Raw genomic sequence first — 18,509 nt, 5'->3', positions numbered from 1 at the left:
CAGTTATTTTTGCGCCTGACCTTATTGAATATGCATTTCTAGGAGTTTCCCTTTCAGACGCAAAATTTATGGGAGGAGAGTATTAAAATGAATCATACAACGCGATTTACTAATGTTTGCGCTTGTCAAATTTGCGCCATTATTTGACGCCCAAAAAAGCATGTCTTAAAGTAGGTGGTAATTTGCGGTGCTCTTGGTAGTTTGCGCTGGTCATTATGGAAATGATCTGGCTGCTTCTGTGTTCTTTAATGTGCGCATTCAGTAAATCACCCACAGAATTTTCCCCTCCCACCTACGCTTTTTAGCTCTAATGCTAATTTGCCCTGTTTAGTAAATCAGATATCAATAATTATCACGATAAATGTAAAAAATATATATATTTCAAGTTTAAAGGCAAATTTTTGCTCCTAAGTGAAAGTTGTAGAAACCAGGGCCCGTATTTATCAAGCCTCTAAGAATTACTCTCAAGAACACTGCTAAGAATTGACTTAAGTGTAAAAAAATTCTTGGCTCAAAGCTGCGCTTAAAAGTTAGTTATCAAGCATCGCAGTCGTAATTTAAGTGAAGTCTAGGACTAAATCTTAAGTATCAGCCTTAGAGACAATTCACGACACTTTTGCTGTGACAAACGGGATTTTGGATGACGACATACACATGGACCAATCACTGAATAGATTTCCTTATTTAAGAATATTCTCATATAAATTCACGTTGAATGGTTACATTCCTAATAGGAGTTTACGTTCAACACACATTTGACACATAATTTTCAAGAGAATACATTATGGCAAGGAAACGAAGCGTCATCACAACTCAGTTTAGGGTTGTGCTGATAGACGATAGTGTAGTATATCGACGATAGTTAGAGATAACGCCTGTTGCTGATGCCTTTGATGCAAGATGATGATGATGATGATTATTATTATTATTATCCACCAAAAATATAGGCAACTATCTTTACTGATGCAGTGCGGAAAGCTGCTTCAGAAACTTGCCGCGGTATGGCTGGTGAATAGCCGCAATCAGCTCCGGTGGCCGTGTCAGAGCCGTAATGCGCCACAGACGTGGGGTAAGAGATTTATTAATCATACGGTGTAGGTAGCTTAACTGATTATAACGGGAGTGTTTTTTAAAGATCATATAATACTCGCGCTAGACTGAAGTCAGATATGATGTTCTTTGTTAATGTAAATGTTTTTTGCTCATTTTGAATAACTGAGGAAATGTAACTGTTTGATTAACTGTTCGTCGCCAAACATTTCAAGAACGTTCTTCCTCTCCTGAAAGATTTGCACGTCTTTGTCTCCTCAGCGCCATCACAAGCCCCTACTGGCAACTCCTAACCACTTGAGAGACCTCTCGAGCTGTCTTAAATAACTGGGAGATAGGGATGGGCGGATCGATCCTAAAGTATCGATACTTTCGATACTGATGTTGCATCGAAAGGATCGATCCTCACGTAAAAATATCGATTCTGAAGTGCATTTTTTAACCACTAATTTTATTTATCAAGAAACTCGGTGCATAAAATAAGCTACTAAGTGGAAAAATAGACTATAGCCTATTAGCAAATAATTGTGTTGGATAGAACTATTTCTCCTGCTCATCGGAACACACGGAAATTGCTGAAAGACGGTACCAATCAATCACAGATGAATGGCTCAGTCACAGTGCTTATTCAAATAGGGCTGCGTTTCCCAAAAGCATCAGAAGCATAAGTAGATTTTAAGAAACCATTGCCACGTTATTTACATTACTACATATCATCGCTACTATATATAAAATTAATTCTGAAAAATGCATCATGGTTTCCACACAAATATGAAGCAGCAATAATCAGAAATGTTTCAGCAAATTATATTAGAATAATTTCTGAAGGATTATGTGACACTGAAGACTGGAGTAATAATGCTGAAAATTTAGCTTTGATCGCAGATGCATTTTAAACTACATTTTAAAATATATTCAAATAGAAAATAGTTATTTTGAATTTTTATTTCACAATGTTGCTGTTTTTACTGTATTTTTGTTCAAATAAGTGCAGCCTTGGTGAGCATGAGACGTATTTAAAAAAAAATATTACAATCTTACTAACCCCAAACTTTTGTGTACATGTAATATTTATTTTTAAATAGGCTAGCTTGTGCAAGTAAATTTATTTAAACTGGTTGTTAAATGTTCAAATGGATTCATACTTAATGTTAAGTGAGTATAATTACTGATTTATATTATTTTAATAATTTAATTTAATTTAATAAATAACAGTTAGCGGTATGGGTATCTATATTGACGATACTGGGCTTGAAAATATCGGTATCGGATTGAAAATAAAATAAGAGGTATTGTCCATCCCTACTGGGAGAGTAAGAGTGATTCTTGGTCTTAAGAAATTTGATAACTTGCTTTTAAGTTTGGAAGTAGGAGTAAATTTCATGAATTCTCAGCACTTAAGAACAAAATGGCACTTTGAGAAGCTTGATAAATATGTGTTCAGATCATTAACTGTGGTTTTAAACTACTCTTTATGGTCAGAACATGACAAACACTTCACCTTTTTTGAGTTTTTTTACACTTTTCCAGTCAACAAAATAGAATCTTAATAGAAAAGATTACTAACGTTTGCACTTGTCAAGTTACTGGTATTTGCGTTTATTTAAACGCCCAAAAAAAGCATGTCTTTAAGCAGACGGTAATTTGTGCTGCTCTTTGTAGATTGCGCTGGTCTTTATGGAAATTATCTGGCTGCGTCTGTGTTCTTTAAAGGGGTGGTTTACTGTTTTTTTTCTAGGCTTGATTGTGTTTATGGGGTGCAGTCTAACGTGTTCATGCTTCGTTTTTTTAAAAACGCATTATTTTTCATATAATTTACCTTTATTCCACACCGCTCTGTCCCTTCTCTGACAAACGCCTCGATTATTTCCTGTTTTATGAAGCCCCTCCCTCAGAAATACGTGATGGGCTCTGATTGGTTAGCTGGCTCATTGTGTTGTGATTCACTAAACCGCCGAGTGTGCGTCTAAATGTCCCGCCCCTCAGCTCAGCGGCATGTGCTCCGGTTGTATTGTAAACAATGCTGTCATCTATATTGCTTATCAAATTGAGCCCGATTGAGACGCAGAGGATATTAATGAAGAGGATCGCACAGAACCTGTGCAAGCACGGCTCTTAATGGTATGTTTGTTTGTTTGTTATCTCATACTTTTAGATACGCGATTATTATGCTACTGCTTATGTTAGCTTTTAATATACGGTTTTATTCTGATTAAAGCTTTAATACAGTACGGCAACCGCACACGCGTCCATGTATAACGCTTCTCATTGCTATGTGAAAATGTATAATTGGAACAGTTTGTTGGAGCTGATCTGATGATCTGAATGAGAGAGAGAGAGAGAATACTCAAGGAACAGTATTAAGAACGGCTGTTTTAGAACATTAATTTTGAAACTTGTGAATCCATTAGAATCGTTAGAAGACAGAATCGCGATTCATATATGAATAGATTTTTACGTGCACCCCTAGTTTTCTCTTCCTCTTCTCTAAAGTAGCACAGCATGGCCTCGCCCCCTTCCTTACATGTTCCCGAGGGCAGGGTTTATCTGGGTCCGTGACGTATCAGACCCGGGAAGTAGTTCGTTGTAGTTCCTTACCAGCCGTTTTTGTAGGCATTAAACTTCCAGAATTTTAAAAGACGATATCTCTGTTTGCATTGAACTTTCAGCGCTGCAACTTTGCAGATATTGTTTATGCTCAAACAGCAACATTACACACTAACTAACGTTAAAAAAGTGAAATTGCAATCAACCACCCCTTTAATGTGTGCATTGTCAGTAAATCACCTGCAGAATTTTCCCCTCCCATCGGCGCTTTTATGAAATTGCGCTCTAACGCTAATTTGCCCCGTTTAGTAAATCTGGCCCATCTTCTGCAATAGTTTCCTGATTTTGTTTGGATTCTGTATTTGTTTAGGTTACACAATATTCCAATACACTGAATAGTTTAGTCAATAAACAGCCTCCAGTTGATCTTACATCATTCAAGGGATGGTTCGTCATGATACGATATCGATTCTCGTACCCAGCAATACGATATTTGCCGATACCGATTTTACCGATAAAAAAAATTATCTACCATACAATTACAATATGATTCTATACAGGAGTATATTGATCGATATTATATAATATACCTATTTTAAGCAACCATCTACATTTTTAACAACTCACAAATGCAACCAACATCCATGGTAAATGATGGCGATCTGTAGATTCTGCTTGTATCGTTATGCACAGTGTTTCTGCTGCTTGGATCTGGATCTCAGAGCGCTGTTTAGTGCTCGCGTGACCGAGACTTGTTGTCAGTGCGTAAATGCATCTGCTCTAGTAAGCTCATGCTGTGCTGCCATTTGAAATTTGAGACGAGCGGATAAATGGTTCGTGTGGTGCGGTTCAAATGACTAGCGCCGTTTCATTATGCTTTTGGGGCATAAACATCATTTTGAACATTTATTGAACTCTTGCTATCTTTTTAACTTTTGATTGAGGAAAATTTGTGATAATTATCGTTATCGATTTATTGCCCAGCCTTAATTCAACCTGTGCAGTTCTGCCTGCATGTGTCGTCTTGGGGTGTTTGCATGAAATGTCTTCACTTCAGGACATACATTAACAGTCAAAAGTTTGGACACACTCATTCTTGATTATTAATATTGTATTTATTTTAGTATAATAGTAAAACTAAACATAAATAAAATAAATATTGGCCAAATAAACAGATACACAGTGGCCTTTGCTCAGTTGATGTATGATCCCCATAGACTCTTGACCTTTCTAATGCAATTTTACTGGTGTGTTTTCGGTTTTCTACACATGCCCAATTCTTGCTTTAAAAATAAATAAATCCATTGTTTGCTACTCTGTGGCTTTAGAAAAAAACAATGCACAGTGGGCACATGTATTTAAATATAAGAGGACTGTTGCAAGGACTATTATTTGTATCACACTTCCTGCTGCCAGCTGGTTGGTGCTATGACCATGATCCACCATATTGGACATTGTATCCAAAATTCTTTCAGTGCTTTGGCCCTAATGGGGTCTTATGAAATCAGTTTTATTTTTTTCCCAAATTCTTTTATTTTTTTTCCAAATTCCGTTTTTCCATTAAAAATTTTCTGGATTCTTAATTTTTCTGGACTCTTTTTAATGGGTAAATAAAAATTGTATTAATTAAAAAGCATGTCTAATTAAAATCATGAAAATTATGCAATTTAACATCAATTTATTAAAAGTTTAACAAAAATTACATATTTAGAGCCCTATGAAATGTTATATCTTTTTCTCACTTTGTTTTATTGTTACCAAATTCTGTGTTTTACCATGTCTAATTATTTGAATGCATAAAAACAAATCCTGCATGTTCTGCACGTCTCTGTATGAATTAATGGCACAGACACGTGGTTTCGTTTACTACACATACAGAAGCGCGCATGACACTCGCGGTATTTTCAGCCTCTGCTGCTTCAATATACGAGTATGAACATGATATCTAGAACTGTTCTGAGAGACACTTCATGAGCATTTTACCATTTCTTTTGAGAAAAACTATTGTCATATCAAAAGCTACAAATAGAAACTTGAAGGTCTTCACAGCAACCCGTTAACAAAGAAACAGCGACAGAAATCAGAAATATATTACTTAATGTAATGATAGTATTACTACTACTACTAATACATTTATAATCAAAACATTATTTTTAAGGGGTATTTACCAGAAATAGTATTTACGAGAATTTATCAAAACGTGTAAACTCAGAGTGAGGGTTTGAGCTTTTATTTTGAAATCGCGATGAACAGATAGCATATTGAGAAAGATAATTCATTTATTCTCCTGAGTTTGCATAGGTTTATAAATGATTTGCTTTACAAATCTAAGGAAATGGTGCGCATTGCACTCCCCGATGAACATTATAAACCCAAACTCACAACAATATGCAGAGATGGAGTTTGAGATGCTCCACACAGCTGTAAATGATAACGGAGCTGCTCTGACATGCACGCACATACTGTATGTAACCTACATGCATGTAAATAAAGTGCATATATTAAACCTGCATTGCATGTTTTTATTTTAATTGAATCATAGCATTTGTGAACTCACAATAACATTATGCTTAATTATGATTTTTAAATGGGTTTAATGTATGATGCTGCCTTGGAAAACAGTCTAATAATGCATTTCATGGATTCTTGTCCGTGAAATGCGCCACTTCCGGTATTTTGCCGGTTAGTCGACGCGGACAAAATTAACCCTCTGGGGTCTGAGGTCATTTTGGGGCCCTTGAGATGTTTTGACATGCCCTGATATTTGTGCTTATTTCAGCTACTTAAAACATACTATTGACCAACATGTAATTTTTTTTTTGTATTCAGCACAAACTGTGCTACAATAATATGTGACCAAGATGGATGTACATGTTTGCATCTTTTAGAAAAAAAAAAAATATTATGCGTGGTAGTTTTGTGTGGGGTGGGGTGGGGGGGGGGGATGTAGCTGAAATAAGGCCATAAAACCCACACTTAATAGTTCTGAATAAGACTTTTGAGTAATCAGTCTTGTAGGATAGAATATTTACTTCGAAATTATGTGAAAATCATTCTGTTTACTCATTCACAGAAAACAATATATTGATTTAAATTTTTAAAAACATGTTTTGTTATCGAAAGCCTATATGCGAGGGAGTGCCAATGGCCATGAATATTAAGTGCTTCTCACCAAAGAGGCAAAGGGTCCTCCCCTAATGTGACTTTGAGGCAGGTAAGAGAGAATGTGAGGAGATTGGGGAAAAAAAGTTTTTTTAATTATTTGTATTTTATTTACAACACAGTATAATCAAAACATACATAATGAAGGTCAAAGACACATTATTGTGCACACTGATCTAACCACAGAGATGTGAACAGACTTTGAGTCATTCCTGCAGCAGATTCTGTTCAACAAGTGAAACAAGTAAATCATACCTGATATTTACGTGTGTTATTTAAGTGTTTCTACTACTTTCCATGGATTCAAGAAGAAGAAAACTCTGTGATTGGCGGTAAATCTCCATCACCTGTTTTCAAATGGAGCGGCAGTAAATACACAGAGCCGTAGTTCACTGACAAGCTACGCGATATCGCGTTCATAATCGCAGATGAATCGCATTCGATTATGAACACGATATCGCGTAGCTTGTCAGTGAACTACGGCTCTGTGTATTAACTGCCGCTCCATTTGAAAACAGGTGATGGAGATTTACCGCCAATCACGGAGCCTGCTTTACTGACGAGATGCGCATGAGAATCGCATGCAATTAATTGCACAGCCCTATCAAGGAGCTTGTTTCACCATAGAATATCAGTGTAGTTGAACATCTGATGTTGGTACAGCGCTCTCAGAGGTAAACAGTTTGAAGAAAGTCATCAGGATACATCTGGTGCTGGTATCTGATTCAATAAAATACAAACAACCAAAAAAAACATTTGTGAGCATGTTAATATCAGGAGCATCTGTATATATGTTTTGTAGCCATAGACTCGCGCATGCTTTGTACCATCGTAAAAAAAAAAAAAAAAAATAAATTTTATATCTGAGAAACTAATTATTATTGTTTAGCACGTTATTAAAATCTATTTTTGAACAGAGTAGGCTATTAATAATAAACATGTTCTAAACCTACTTAGACTCGTAGCATTCATCGTGTTACAATATACATTCATATTACTTTATTGTTTTATATAGAGCATGAAAGAATCATCGGGCCGTAAGAAATTTAAATAAAAAGAATTGCCTTTCATATTCAAAATGTTTTACTCGAGTTCAAACATTGTAGTCAGGAATTATAGTTTGGGAAAAACCCAACTATGATTTTGTAGTCATATAGCCTAGTATGTATGATTTTATAGTAGCCTATGATATGATTATGTAGCCACAGACTCAAGCATGCTTTGTACTATAAAAGGATGTACTTTGTACTATAAAAAGGATATTTTATATCTGGGAAACAAATTATTATTGTTTAGCACGCTATTAAAATCTATTTGTGAACAGAGTATTAATAATAAACATGGTCTAAACATTCTTAGATGCGTAGCATTCATCATGTTATAGTTTGGGAACAACCCAACTAGTAAATATGTTCAAGTTTATGTCATAATAAAACGTTAACTAATGCAAAAAAGAAAAATTACTTGCTCATCAGATTGATCTCCTCTTCCGGATGAAATCTTGTTCTTCTTTCGAGGGAAATCCTGCCTTTACTCAGCGCGTCGTCTTCCATAAACGAACAGTAGCCGTGATGAATGATCTCCTCACTCTTTGTTTGTGTTGGGCGTTTGCATGTGCGCACGTCCCATGTGGATATTTACATATGAATGGCGCTAGCTGCGAGGGGGCGGGATTGCTTTAGAGATGAGTTAGACGGGACAGACTGAACATCGTGTTGGTTTCATAGGGATTACTTCATCACAGAATGTTTGTTTTCGGTTAGACTTGCTTCATTTAAAAGTAGACACTTCAAGCTTTCTATAGATATAACTCCCATGTCTGTGTGCTGAGTATTTGCTGAGTTACAGATCATTTTCGTGACTTGTTTCTAAAAGCAGTTCGCGGAGAAGACAGAGAGCACACCCTGTTTGTTTTCTTTTTTTCCAAAACAACAAAATTGTATTGTTATTGTGAGTGTACACAAATAAAAGTAGACACTTAACAGTTTCGATTGATGTATAACACTTATTTGTGTGACCAAAATCAACAGAGTATTTTTAGTGTCTTTTGCACTGATCTTAAAAAAACCGAGCTGGTATTGCCGGCGATACCGTCAACCCCAGAGAGTTTTAAATCAATGATTTATTTTGAAATCAAATAGAATTGACAAAATGCTTCAGCCCTAACGAGTAGTAAACAAAAACGAGTGTCTGCGCCATACATTCATACAGAGACACGCAGAACATTCAGGATTTATATTTAAATAGTCTTTTTGAGGTTTAATATTTGCAGATACTAATCCATATCATGTTTTGATTTAGGTGTAATGACCTACTTTTGATTCATTCATCCAAACTTTGACAAATTCCGTGACATTCCACGTTAAACTGTAAATTCCATTTTTATAACTGGATTTCGTGATTCCATCTGCGTTTTTTGCATCGCGGAAATAAAAGGGCCCTACCCTAATACTTAGGAAAACAATACCTGTGATTTATGTTTGTTTTATGTTTTCTCAGAACTTATGTTTCAAGGTACACTGTATATACCTTGGCACTCTAGAGGTTAATAAACAAAACTACATGCGTCTTGTGGAAGAGCAATCTAGCCAGAGCTGCTTCGTTGTGATTACTGTATGTATATGACGAGTGACACAGGAATTGGACTACTCTGCTGTGCTTTGTCTAAATAATAAACACTTACAGGCATGCTGTAGTGTTTCAAGATAAGGCAAAATACATTTTGGAAGATGGATATGACATAACAAATGTTGTATAGTGTACCTTTTGGCTTTTTCAAAAAAGCCACCCTTTGCCTAGATTTAATTTCTGCTTTGTCTTGGTATTCTTTTGAACCAAATTATTGATGCATTTATTATCTTGGTGACTGGCCAGCTGTCCATTAAATGATCCAGAAAAAATTATCATTTTACTTTAGAAAAAAAAAATATATATTATTTTTATCATAATTAATATTAAATTATTTTTTATTTTTTTATTCTGTGCTGTAGTTGCTTACGGGCCATCCGCATGCTACAGAAGAACGGCCACATCCCCAGTGACCCCAGCCTGTTCAAGTCCTACGCTCAGTATGGCCACTTTGTGGATGTGAGGATTGCTGCACTGGAGGCTGTAATAGACTATACCAGAGGTACATACTTTATCTTTTAACCACTAATTTTCTCTCTGTCTGTCTTTTTTCATGTTAGGAAAACTTGGCCCATTTAGTTGGTCTGGTATTTTTTTTATCTTTTAACTAGTGTGCCTTTTATAGAGGCTGTATGGCAACTGTTCTTCCCACACAAAAGGTCTCATTGTCAGTAAGGTAAACCCACCTTCATGTTCATCAATACAGCGGTAAATATCCTAGACAGGGCATTAGCTCAGACCTTAAGGAGCTAATATAGGGTATTCATGAAAGTTTATACACGGAAAATAGTGTTGAAAAGCCAACTCGATCATTGTTTAACCCTCAAGCATCCTTTGGGACAAATTTTTTATTTTATTTTATTTTTTTGAATAGTTTCCTTAATCTGGGTGGTACAAGACTTCACTACTTTTCCTGTTTTCCACCTGAACTCACTCTCACACACACACAATGGACTCTATTCAACAAATTTAAGTGGTTTCAAAACAAACATCTTTAATTTGTTCTTCGTGGACAAAAGTGGGCATCCATAGGAAATGAATGGGGAATATTATAATTCAGGGCCCGTATTCACAAAACATTTTATCTTACCACTAAAAGTTTTTAGCTAGGAGTTTTCTCTTAAAACCTATTCACAGAACTGCTGAGACAAACTTTTACTAAGGAATAGAGAGAAATCTTAAGCTTAGAGTAAGGGCGGGGTTGACCTTGTTGCTATGGATGATGTCAGCATTCTTACTATGTACACACTTATTGGCTGATAGGGGAAGGGCTTTCTCTGTCAGAGATTTATAGTAAAATCTGATAGTAAGACATACAAAAGTAAAAGAAAACCAAACTGGACGCAAAACAGCTGTTACTTCTTGCCCAACTTGTTAATGAAAACAAAGATATAATCAAAGGAAAATCTGGAGTTGGGATAACCTCCAAAACCAAAATAAGATTCATGTGTGTGCAAATAAATGCAGCGTGTTTGTAAAATTTGTACATTCTGAGGCAGGTTGCCGGGAACAGCTATTTTAGAATAGTTTGTGGCTTGGTCTTAGTGACTTAGGAGTCCTCTTCACTACTAACGTTTCATGGATTTAGGAGCTAGTTTTGGTGCTAAAACGCTTTGTGAAATACTCTTAGGACTGACATGCCCATTATTTTTAAGATTTTCTCCTAAATCGGCAAGTTATGAACTAATTTTATCCTTAAAGGGGTCATCGGATGCCCATTTTACACAAGTTGATCTGATTCTTTTGGGTCTTAATGAAAAGTCTATACCATTGAGAAATTTGAACCAAAGTATGTTAGTGTAAAAAACACCTTCTTTACCCTGTCAAAATCAGCTGTGTTTTGAGCAAGCTGATCTAGTCCATGTTGCTTTAAATGCTAGTGAGCTCTGCTGACTCCGCCCCTCTCTTCCGTGGAGTGACGAGCAGACCATTGATGTGTGTAGATTCCCTATTCGGCCGCTCCAGATACGTTGACGCGTCAGCCATCTCGCATTCACCATAATAATCAATGAATATTCAAAGATATACAAGTGTATAACTTGCTGTTGTAAACGCACATAGTCAATGCGCTCAAAGATTCGCAGACTGTTCCGTTCCAAAAATGGTGGATGGCTCATGTATCGCAGCCCATAGAAACAGTCGATAATAAGGCATCTAGGTATATATATCTATGGAGCATACTAAACTTCAGCCGCGAAACTGGCTAACTAGCACGTTATTAGGAAAGGCGATTTGCAAAGATTCATAAAAATCCTTATACTCGCTGCTTCTGTAGATAAAGCTGGATCACGAATAATTGGGGCGAGCATAGACACATTTATGTAGATCGGGGATCGGTGCATTCACTTCAAAGCGAAAGTAACGCTAATCCTCTGCCTCTTCAGTGGCTCAGATGTCAGGAGTTAAATGACGACTGCTATATTCATTATTACATCCAACAACTAAACAATTCAATCGCTTAATCTGAGACATCTTGTCTTCCCCTGCACCGGAGTCGGTCAGACTGTTTACAGCTCACTCAGGGCGGGTCTAAGGAAAGATGGTCTTGTGAATCAGCTATCGTGGGAGGGGCCTGTACAGAACTACATCATTCTGACAGGGCTCTCAGAACAGCCTGATTTGAGAAAGGGGATTTTAAAATAGGGATTTAAAAAAAAACACTGGGTGGATTTTTATCATAATAGGATGGATGTGTACACACGCTTCCAACACACGATTATGTTCAAACAACTTGTAAAGGGAATTTTGCATCCGATGACCCCTTTTAAGATGTTTACCCTGCGCTTCACACTAGAGCTTACGGTACGTCAAATACAGCTGCGCTGCGCATCCATTCAGATGATCTGAAAAATAGATCGCTTGATGGAGAGAGAAAATCTGAAGCGCTCAGAGTGTTCAGCGAGTGACAATATATCTGTGCTAAACTTATACATAGCCTCCCAGTAAAATCTGATCATTTATTAGCCAGTGGCTAATATTAGACATCATTTAGTCACCCAGGGTGAAGATTTAGTCGCATATGCGAGTGATTTAACTTTTGGCAATGTGCTAGCATGTTTGTATTTCTTCTTCGCTGCTCTAAATAGTGGTTGCTTGTGTGGCAACACAGCACAACTTCCTGTCTTTGCATTCTGAGCAGCGAAGAAGAACTGATTTCCGATTTGCAGCGTTAAGCAAAGCTAGCGCGCATAACTATAGGTCTTGTTTAAAAATGGTATCGGATCGGTACATGGGTTCAAGTACTCGCCGATACCGATGCCAGAATGTTTTGTGGTATCGGTGGAATTTCCGATACTAGTATCGGAATCGGAACAACCCTAAACACAATGCAGATCATACATGCACATAAATGAAGGGGTGAGTCTATACAACATTCTCAATGTGGCAAACACTCACACAAGCACACCCACAATCAAAACATTGAATGAGCCTATAACAGAGCCTTTTCTTTTTTTTCTTTTTTTGTTAAACTCACACATACAAAGTCATTTTAAAGTCACTCACACATACAAAAACAAAGAATTGAATGAGCCAATGACTTTTTTTTTTTTTCTCTCTCTCTTTCAGCCACTTCAAAGTAAGATCAAAGTCCTACTGCAAGATTTGTTGATGCTTCCAAACAAAACATGTCTTAAACATGCTACTGGTTAGATTTATTGTTTATTCTTACCTGTTTGGTACCATTTGGTATCATTACACTTTGAGATATTTAATTATTTATTTATTTATTTTTTAAATCAATGAATACTTTGTCTGCTCTTTGTATTTTCCTTATAGCATGGTCAGATTTGTCTGTAAGCATATTTTGGCATATTTAAGGTTTTTTTTTTTTTTCTAGGCTTGATTGCTTTTATGGGGTGCAGTCCAACACGTGTTAATACTTAGTTTAAAAAAAAACATTATTTTTCACATAAATTACCCTTATTCTACACTGTTCTGTCCCTTCTCCGATGAACGCTCTGATTTCCTGGTTTTATGAAGCCCCTCCCTCAGAAATACGCAATGGGCTCAGATTGCTTAGCTGGCCCAGTGTGTTGTGACTCTCTAAACCGCCTAGTGCGTGTTCAGAAATGTCATGCCCCTCGCCTCAGTTCATGTGCTCAGTGTTGTATTGTAAACAATGGCGTCGTCAATATTGCTTATCAATTTGAGCCCGATTAAGACCAAGAGAATAGTAGTGTAGAGGTTCGTGCAGAACCTGTGCAAGCACGGCTCTTACAGGATGTTTCAGAATGGCATGTTTTTTTTTTGTTTTGTTTTTTGTTTCATACTTTTAGTTGCTCTGTTATTTGTAAATGCTACTGCTTATGTTAGCTTCTAATATATGGTTTTATCTTGATTAAATCTTTAATACAGCAGAATACATGATTGCGTTGTAGAATAGTAACGCAATGGCCAATCAGAGGAGCTTTAGTGAGTCAGAATCCACTCACCGCTCAGAACGCGAGTGTTCTTGTTCAGAGTTCTGGAAGCTCGCGACGCAAATCATCTTATTATAATAAACAAAGTGTAGGTTATGTAAATAAGAGATTAATTGTGCTGTGTTGACAGATCGATTATAGCAGAATTAGAGATGTGATAAACTGAAATGAGTGACAACTTTTTAAGGAAGTGCACTTTGCACGCTTTCTTTACTGTATATAGCCTATTCTCCATTCAGAATTTGAATAAAAGTTTAGTTTTTCATGCTGCTAAGAGGACCAATGTGGCGTACTTGCAACAAATGTTCAGAAGTGGCATCCGCATATTCTCTCGAAATTGCAATGACATTGTGATAATCATAACTATGGACTGGACAAAACATGATATGTCAGAATAGATGTGCATGAAGGCAAGCATACTCACTAATTTCAGAAGCACCGATAGTGATTTGATTTTGGAACAGAGCATCCTTCCGGAGCACTACTCGAGACCGGTCTGTAGTGTAGTTGTCTTTCCTTCCTTCCTTTCTTTCTGTATATGTATGTATATATGGGTCACGACAATTGAAAAAGAAAAAAATAGGGTCGCTCTGAAAAAGGTTTGAAAACCACTGCTTTAGAACATTGATTTTGAAACTTGGGAATCCATTAGAATCGTTAGAAGACAGAATCACGATTCATATATGAATAGATTTTTTCATGCACCCTAGTTTTGACGGCACGGCAACAACTCTTCCACTTCTCTAAAGCAGCGCAACATGTCTTGGCCCCCCCCCCCCCTTTATTGCATGTTCCCGGGGATGGAGTTTATGTAAATTTCAGGGTTTGTGATGTCACCAACCTGGGAAGAAGCTTCATTAATAAAATTAAAACCATCAGTGCACAATTTTCCACACCATAATCTGTCAAGCACATCTTACCAGCAAACATACACTCGCACTCCAGTGGTTTGAGTCTTACCTCTCAGATATGTCCTTCAAGGTATACTTTCAGCGACTTAACTTTGCAGATATTGTTTATGCTCAAACAGCAACATTACACACTAACTAACGTTAAAAAAGTGAAATCACAATGAACCACCCTTTAAAAAAAATAAAAAATACTTATATATATATATATGTTTATTTTTTACAATTTTAACTTGGGATAAAATCTAAAACTTAAAGGTGCTGTATGTAGGATTGACCTACCTACTGGTTGAACTAGGTATTGCAGTCCAAATTCAAAATATTGGAGAGCCATTGATGCATATATGCATCCATTATATACTGTATATGCTTGCTTCTGTAGTGCTTGGCCCCGTAATTGCTGCTTGCAGCTATATTTTTATTATTATATGTGTATATATTTTTTTTACTGAAGTAAACTTTTAGAGGTAAATAAAAAAACAAACAAACACAAAATTGCATAAATTGATAGTTTTTATTATATACTTTATTATATATAAGATTTATTAAAAATTGGGATCACATCTGAGACTTTTGTGCCCAAATTTGTCCACGAAGGACCAATTAAGGGTTCCTATACAAAGGATGCTTGAGGGTTAAACAGAACTGGACACGTCTGTTCAAGACTTTCCAGTAAAGGGAAAAGGGCTTTACAGTTACAGAGAAAATAATAATAAGCAGTGCTGAATATATTTGTATATTCTTTGAAACTTATGTGGATCATGAAGTGAACATAAACTTTATTTGAGCTCTGCCAGCATGCTTTCATGGCCTGAATGGGTGGTCAGTGAAGTAGAGCTTTGTAGGTTGCCGACGTCTTGTAAAATGTGTGTTTTTTTTGTTCTTTTAATTGGCAGTCGATAGGAGTTCCAGTGAACTGCAGTGGCTTTTGGATCTGGTACAGAATGATCCAGTCCATTACATAAGGTCAGTAATGATATCAAAGATTGTCTTCAGCTGTGTATTATTTGTTTGTTTGTATGCATGTATGTATAACTGTAAACTATTTTTAAAAATAATTGAATTTATTGAATGCTTCCATTAGGGATGCATCGATCTGATACTCAGGAACGGTATCGGCTCCGATACTGACATTTTCTGCCGGATCGGGTATCGGTCAGACGAGACCGATCCAAATCCGATCTTCTGTGTATACTATTGTGTTATTGTTAAGCCCCACCAAAGCACAAAAACATCATAAAGCACCATAAAGTCAAAGTCCAAGTGTTCTGAAGCCGTTCCATAGTTTGTGAGGTACAGATGAATAAGTCATTAAATTCATATTCACGTAAACTCTTCTTTCAGCTGCAGCTGTCTGTCATCCTCCATTCAGCGTCCAAACTGCGTGTCGCATTTGGTTATGACAGTCAAGACGATGAAACTCTCTCCAAGAGCGCACAGTAACTGAAATTTAAAACTTAAAAGAAAAGGCTCAATAAACTATCGCAAAGATTTAATAAACTACACATCAATATCTCTTGTGCTTTGAGCTTCTGTATGCGGAGCTGTTCACTGTGACTCCGTGTTACTTCAAGCACATCATTCTGTGCACGGGATGCGCATAAGCACTTTGTGCCACTCTGTATTGCAGCTTTTTGTATCATAACACTTTTGCGCAATGAAAGATTGTTTATATCGTTTCTTGTTCTGTCCTATAAGGCTATTAATAATCTAATGTATAGCATAGTAATGGCGGCAGCAACATATGATAGATAGGACTCCTCTATCTATCATATGTTGCTGCCTTCATTACTGTGCTATACATTTAAAAGAAATGTCTTTTCATTTTATAGTTTGTATTTATATATAAATACATTTACTAGTTGTCATTAATGTATTTTACAACAATACAGAGAGCAATGTGTAACATTTTACCGGATTTAGTCCTACACTTGTTCACTTTTATTTGTACCAAACACCAATGACTTGTATATACACTATATGGACAAACGTATTGGGACACCCCCTTCTTTAGAACAGAAAAAGGCACTTCCAAAACTGTGGCAACAAAGATGGAAACACAATTCATGTATTTAAAAATTGTATTTCCATCTCTGTTGCCACAGTTTTGGAACTGTCTAAAATGATTGTACTCATATGTACAAGTCATTGGTGTTTGGTAAAGAGTTTTTGGCTCAAGATCTGCATTTAAAGTCACACCAGAGGTGCTCAGCTTGGATTAGGACTTGGCTCTCTGTAGACCATTCTTCCACACAGACTAAATCAATCATTTCCACTTGATTGGCTCTATCTCTATCTCTCTCTCCTCTCCACCTGTAGCTGGTGTGTGGTGAGCGCACTGGCGCCGTTGTCCTGTGGCTGCCGTCGCATCATCCAAGTGGATGCTGCACACTGGTGGTGGTTGAGGAGAGACCCCTCACATGATTGTAAAGCGCTTTGGGTGTATAGCAATACACAATAAAAGCGCTATATAAATGCTTCCTTCCTTCCTTCCTTCCATTTCTTTTTGAACCTTGCTTTATACACAGAGGCATTGTCATGTTAGAATAGAAAAGGGTCCTGTCCAAACTGTTGCTTTAAAATTAGAAGCACACAATTCCGTAGAATATCATTATATGCTTAAACATTAAGATTTGTACTAAAGTAGTCAAACCTGTTCATTAGAAGGGGTGACCCAATACTTTTGGCTATATATATATATATATATATATATATATATATATATATATATATATATATATATATATATATATATATATATATATATATATATATATATATATATATATATATATACATATACATGTATATACACACAACGGTTAAAATAAGTATTGAACACGTCACCATTTTTCTCATTAAATATATATTATATTGACATGAAATTTTCATCAGATATTGTTAACAACCCAAGTAATCCATACATACAAAGAAAACAAAACAAATAAATTCAGAAATTAAGTTCTGTGTAATAAAATGGAATGACCCAGGGAAAAAATATTGAACACATGAAGAAAGGGAAGTGCAAAAAGGTATGGAAAGCCAAGACACCAGCTGAAATCTATCAGTAATTAGAAAGCAATCCTGCCCGTTGTCAGTGGAAATTAATATTAGTTGGTTCAGTCCCAACTGATGGCCTATAAAAAGGTGTCTCATGACTAACGTGTCACACAAGAAACATTTCATGATGGGTAAAAGCAAAGAGCTTTCTCAAGACCTTCGCAACGTTATTGTTGCAAAACATACTGATGGTATTGGTTACAGAAGGATTTCTATACTTCTGAATGTTCCAGTGAGCACTGTTGGGGCCATAATCTGGAAGTGGAAGCATCATTTCACCATAAACCGGCAATGACCAGGTGCTCCTCGCAAGATTTCTGACAAATGAGTAAAAAAGAATTATCAGAAGAGTTGTCCAAGAGCCAAGGAACACTTGTGGAGAGCTTCAGAAAGACCTGGAATTAGAATGTATAATTGTTTCAAAGAAAACAATATGTAATGCACTCAACCACCATGGCCTGTATGGACGCTCACCATGCAAGGCTCTATTGCTAAATAAAAAGCATGTTGAAGCTCATTTAAAGTTGCACAACAAAGCTGCACAACATTTAGACAAGCCTATGAGATACTGAGAGAATATAGTCTGGTCAGAAGTGTACTCTTTGGATGCCATGATACACACCATGTTTGGAGGTCAAATGGCACTGCACATCACCTCAAAACATCATGGTGTAGCACTGGCAAAATTCATATAGTTGAAGGAAGGATGAATTGAGGGTGGACATTTCAGCGA

At 36.5% G+C, this 18,509-nt stretch overlaps 1 protein-coding gene across 5 annotated transcripts in view; it reads left to right on the top strand.

Annotated features, from left to right (window-relative positions):
- The window catches only part of taf2 (TAF2 RNA polymerase II, TATA box binding protein (TBP)-associated factor), a 74,472-nt gene that overhangs the window by 46,047 nt on the left and 9,916 nt on the right, over positions 1 to 18,509 (top strand). For all 5 annotated transcript variants that reach the window (XR_009266263.1, XR_009266262.1, XM_058745937.1 and 2 more), the window contains exons 20-21: positions 9,750 to 9,889; positions 15,613 to 15,682. Coding sequence is in view for 3 of the 5 variants with exons in the window: in XM_058745937.1 (XP_058601920.1) it covers positions 9,750 to 9,889; positions 15,613 to 15,682 (210 nt within the window). In the remaining 2 variants the exon portion in view is untranslated. The remainder of the gene's footprint in view (positions 1 to 9,749; positions 9,890 to 15,612; positions 15,683 to 18,509) is intronic.

Source organism: Onychostoma macrolepis, chromosome 16 (genome assembly GCF_012432095.1).
Source record: "Onychostoma macrolepis isolate SWU-2019 chromosome 16, ASM1243209v1, whole genome shotgun sequence".
Classification (NCBI taxonomy): Eukaryota; Metazoa; Chordata; class Actinopteri; order Cypriniformes; family Cyprinidae; genus Onychostoma; species Onychostoma macrolepis.
The sequence above is the reverse complement of the archived record's forward strand: the minus strand, read 5'-3'. Positions and strand labels throughout refer to the sequence as shown.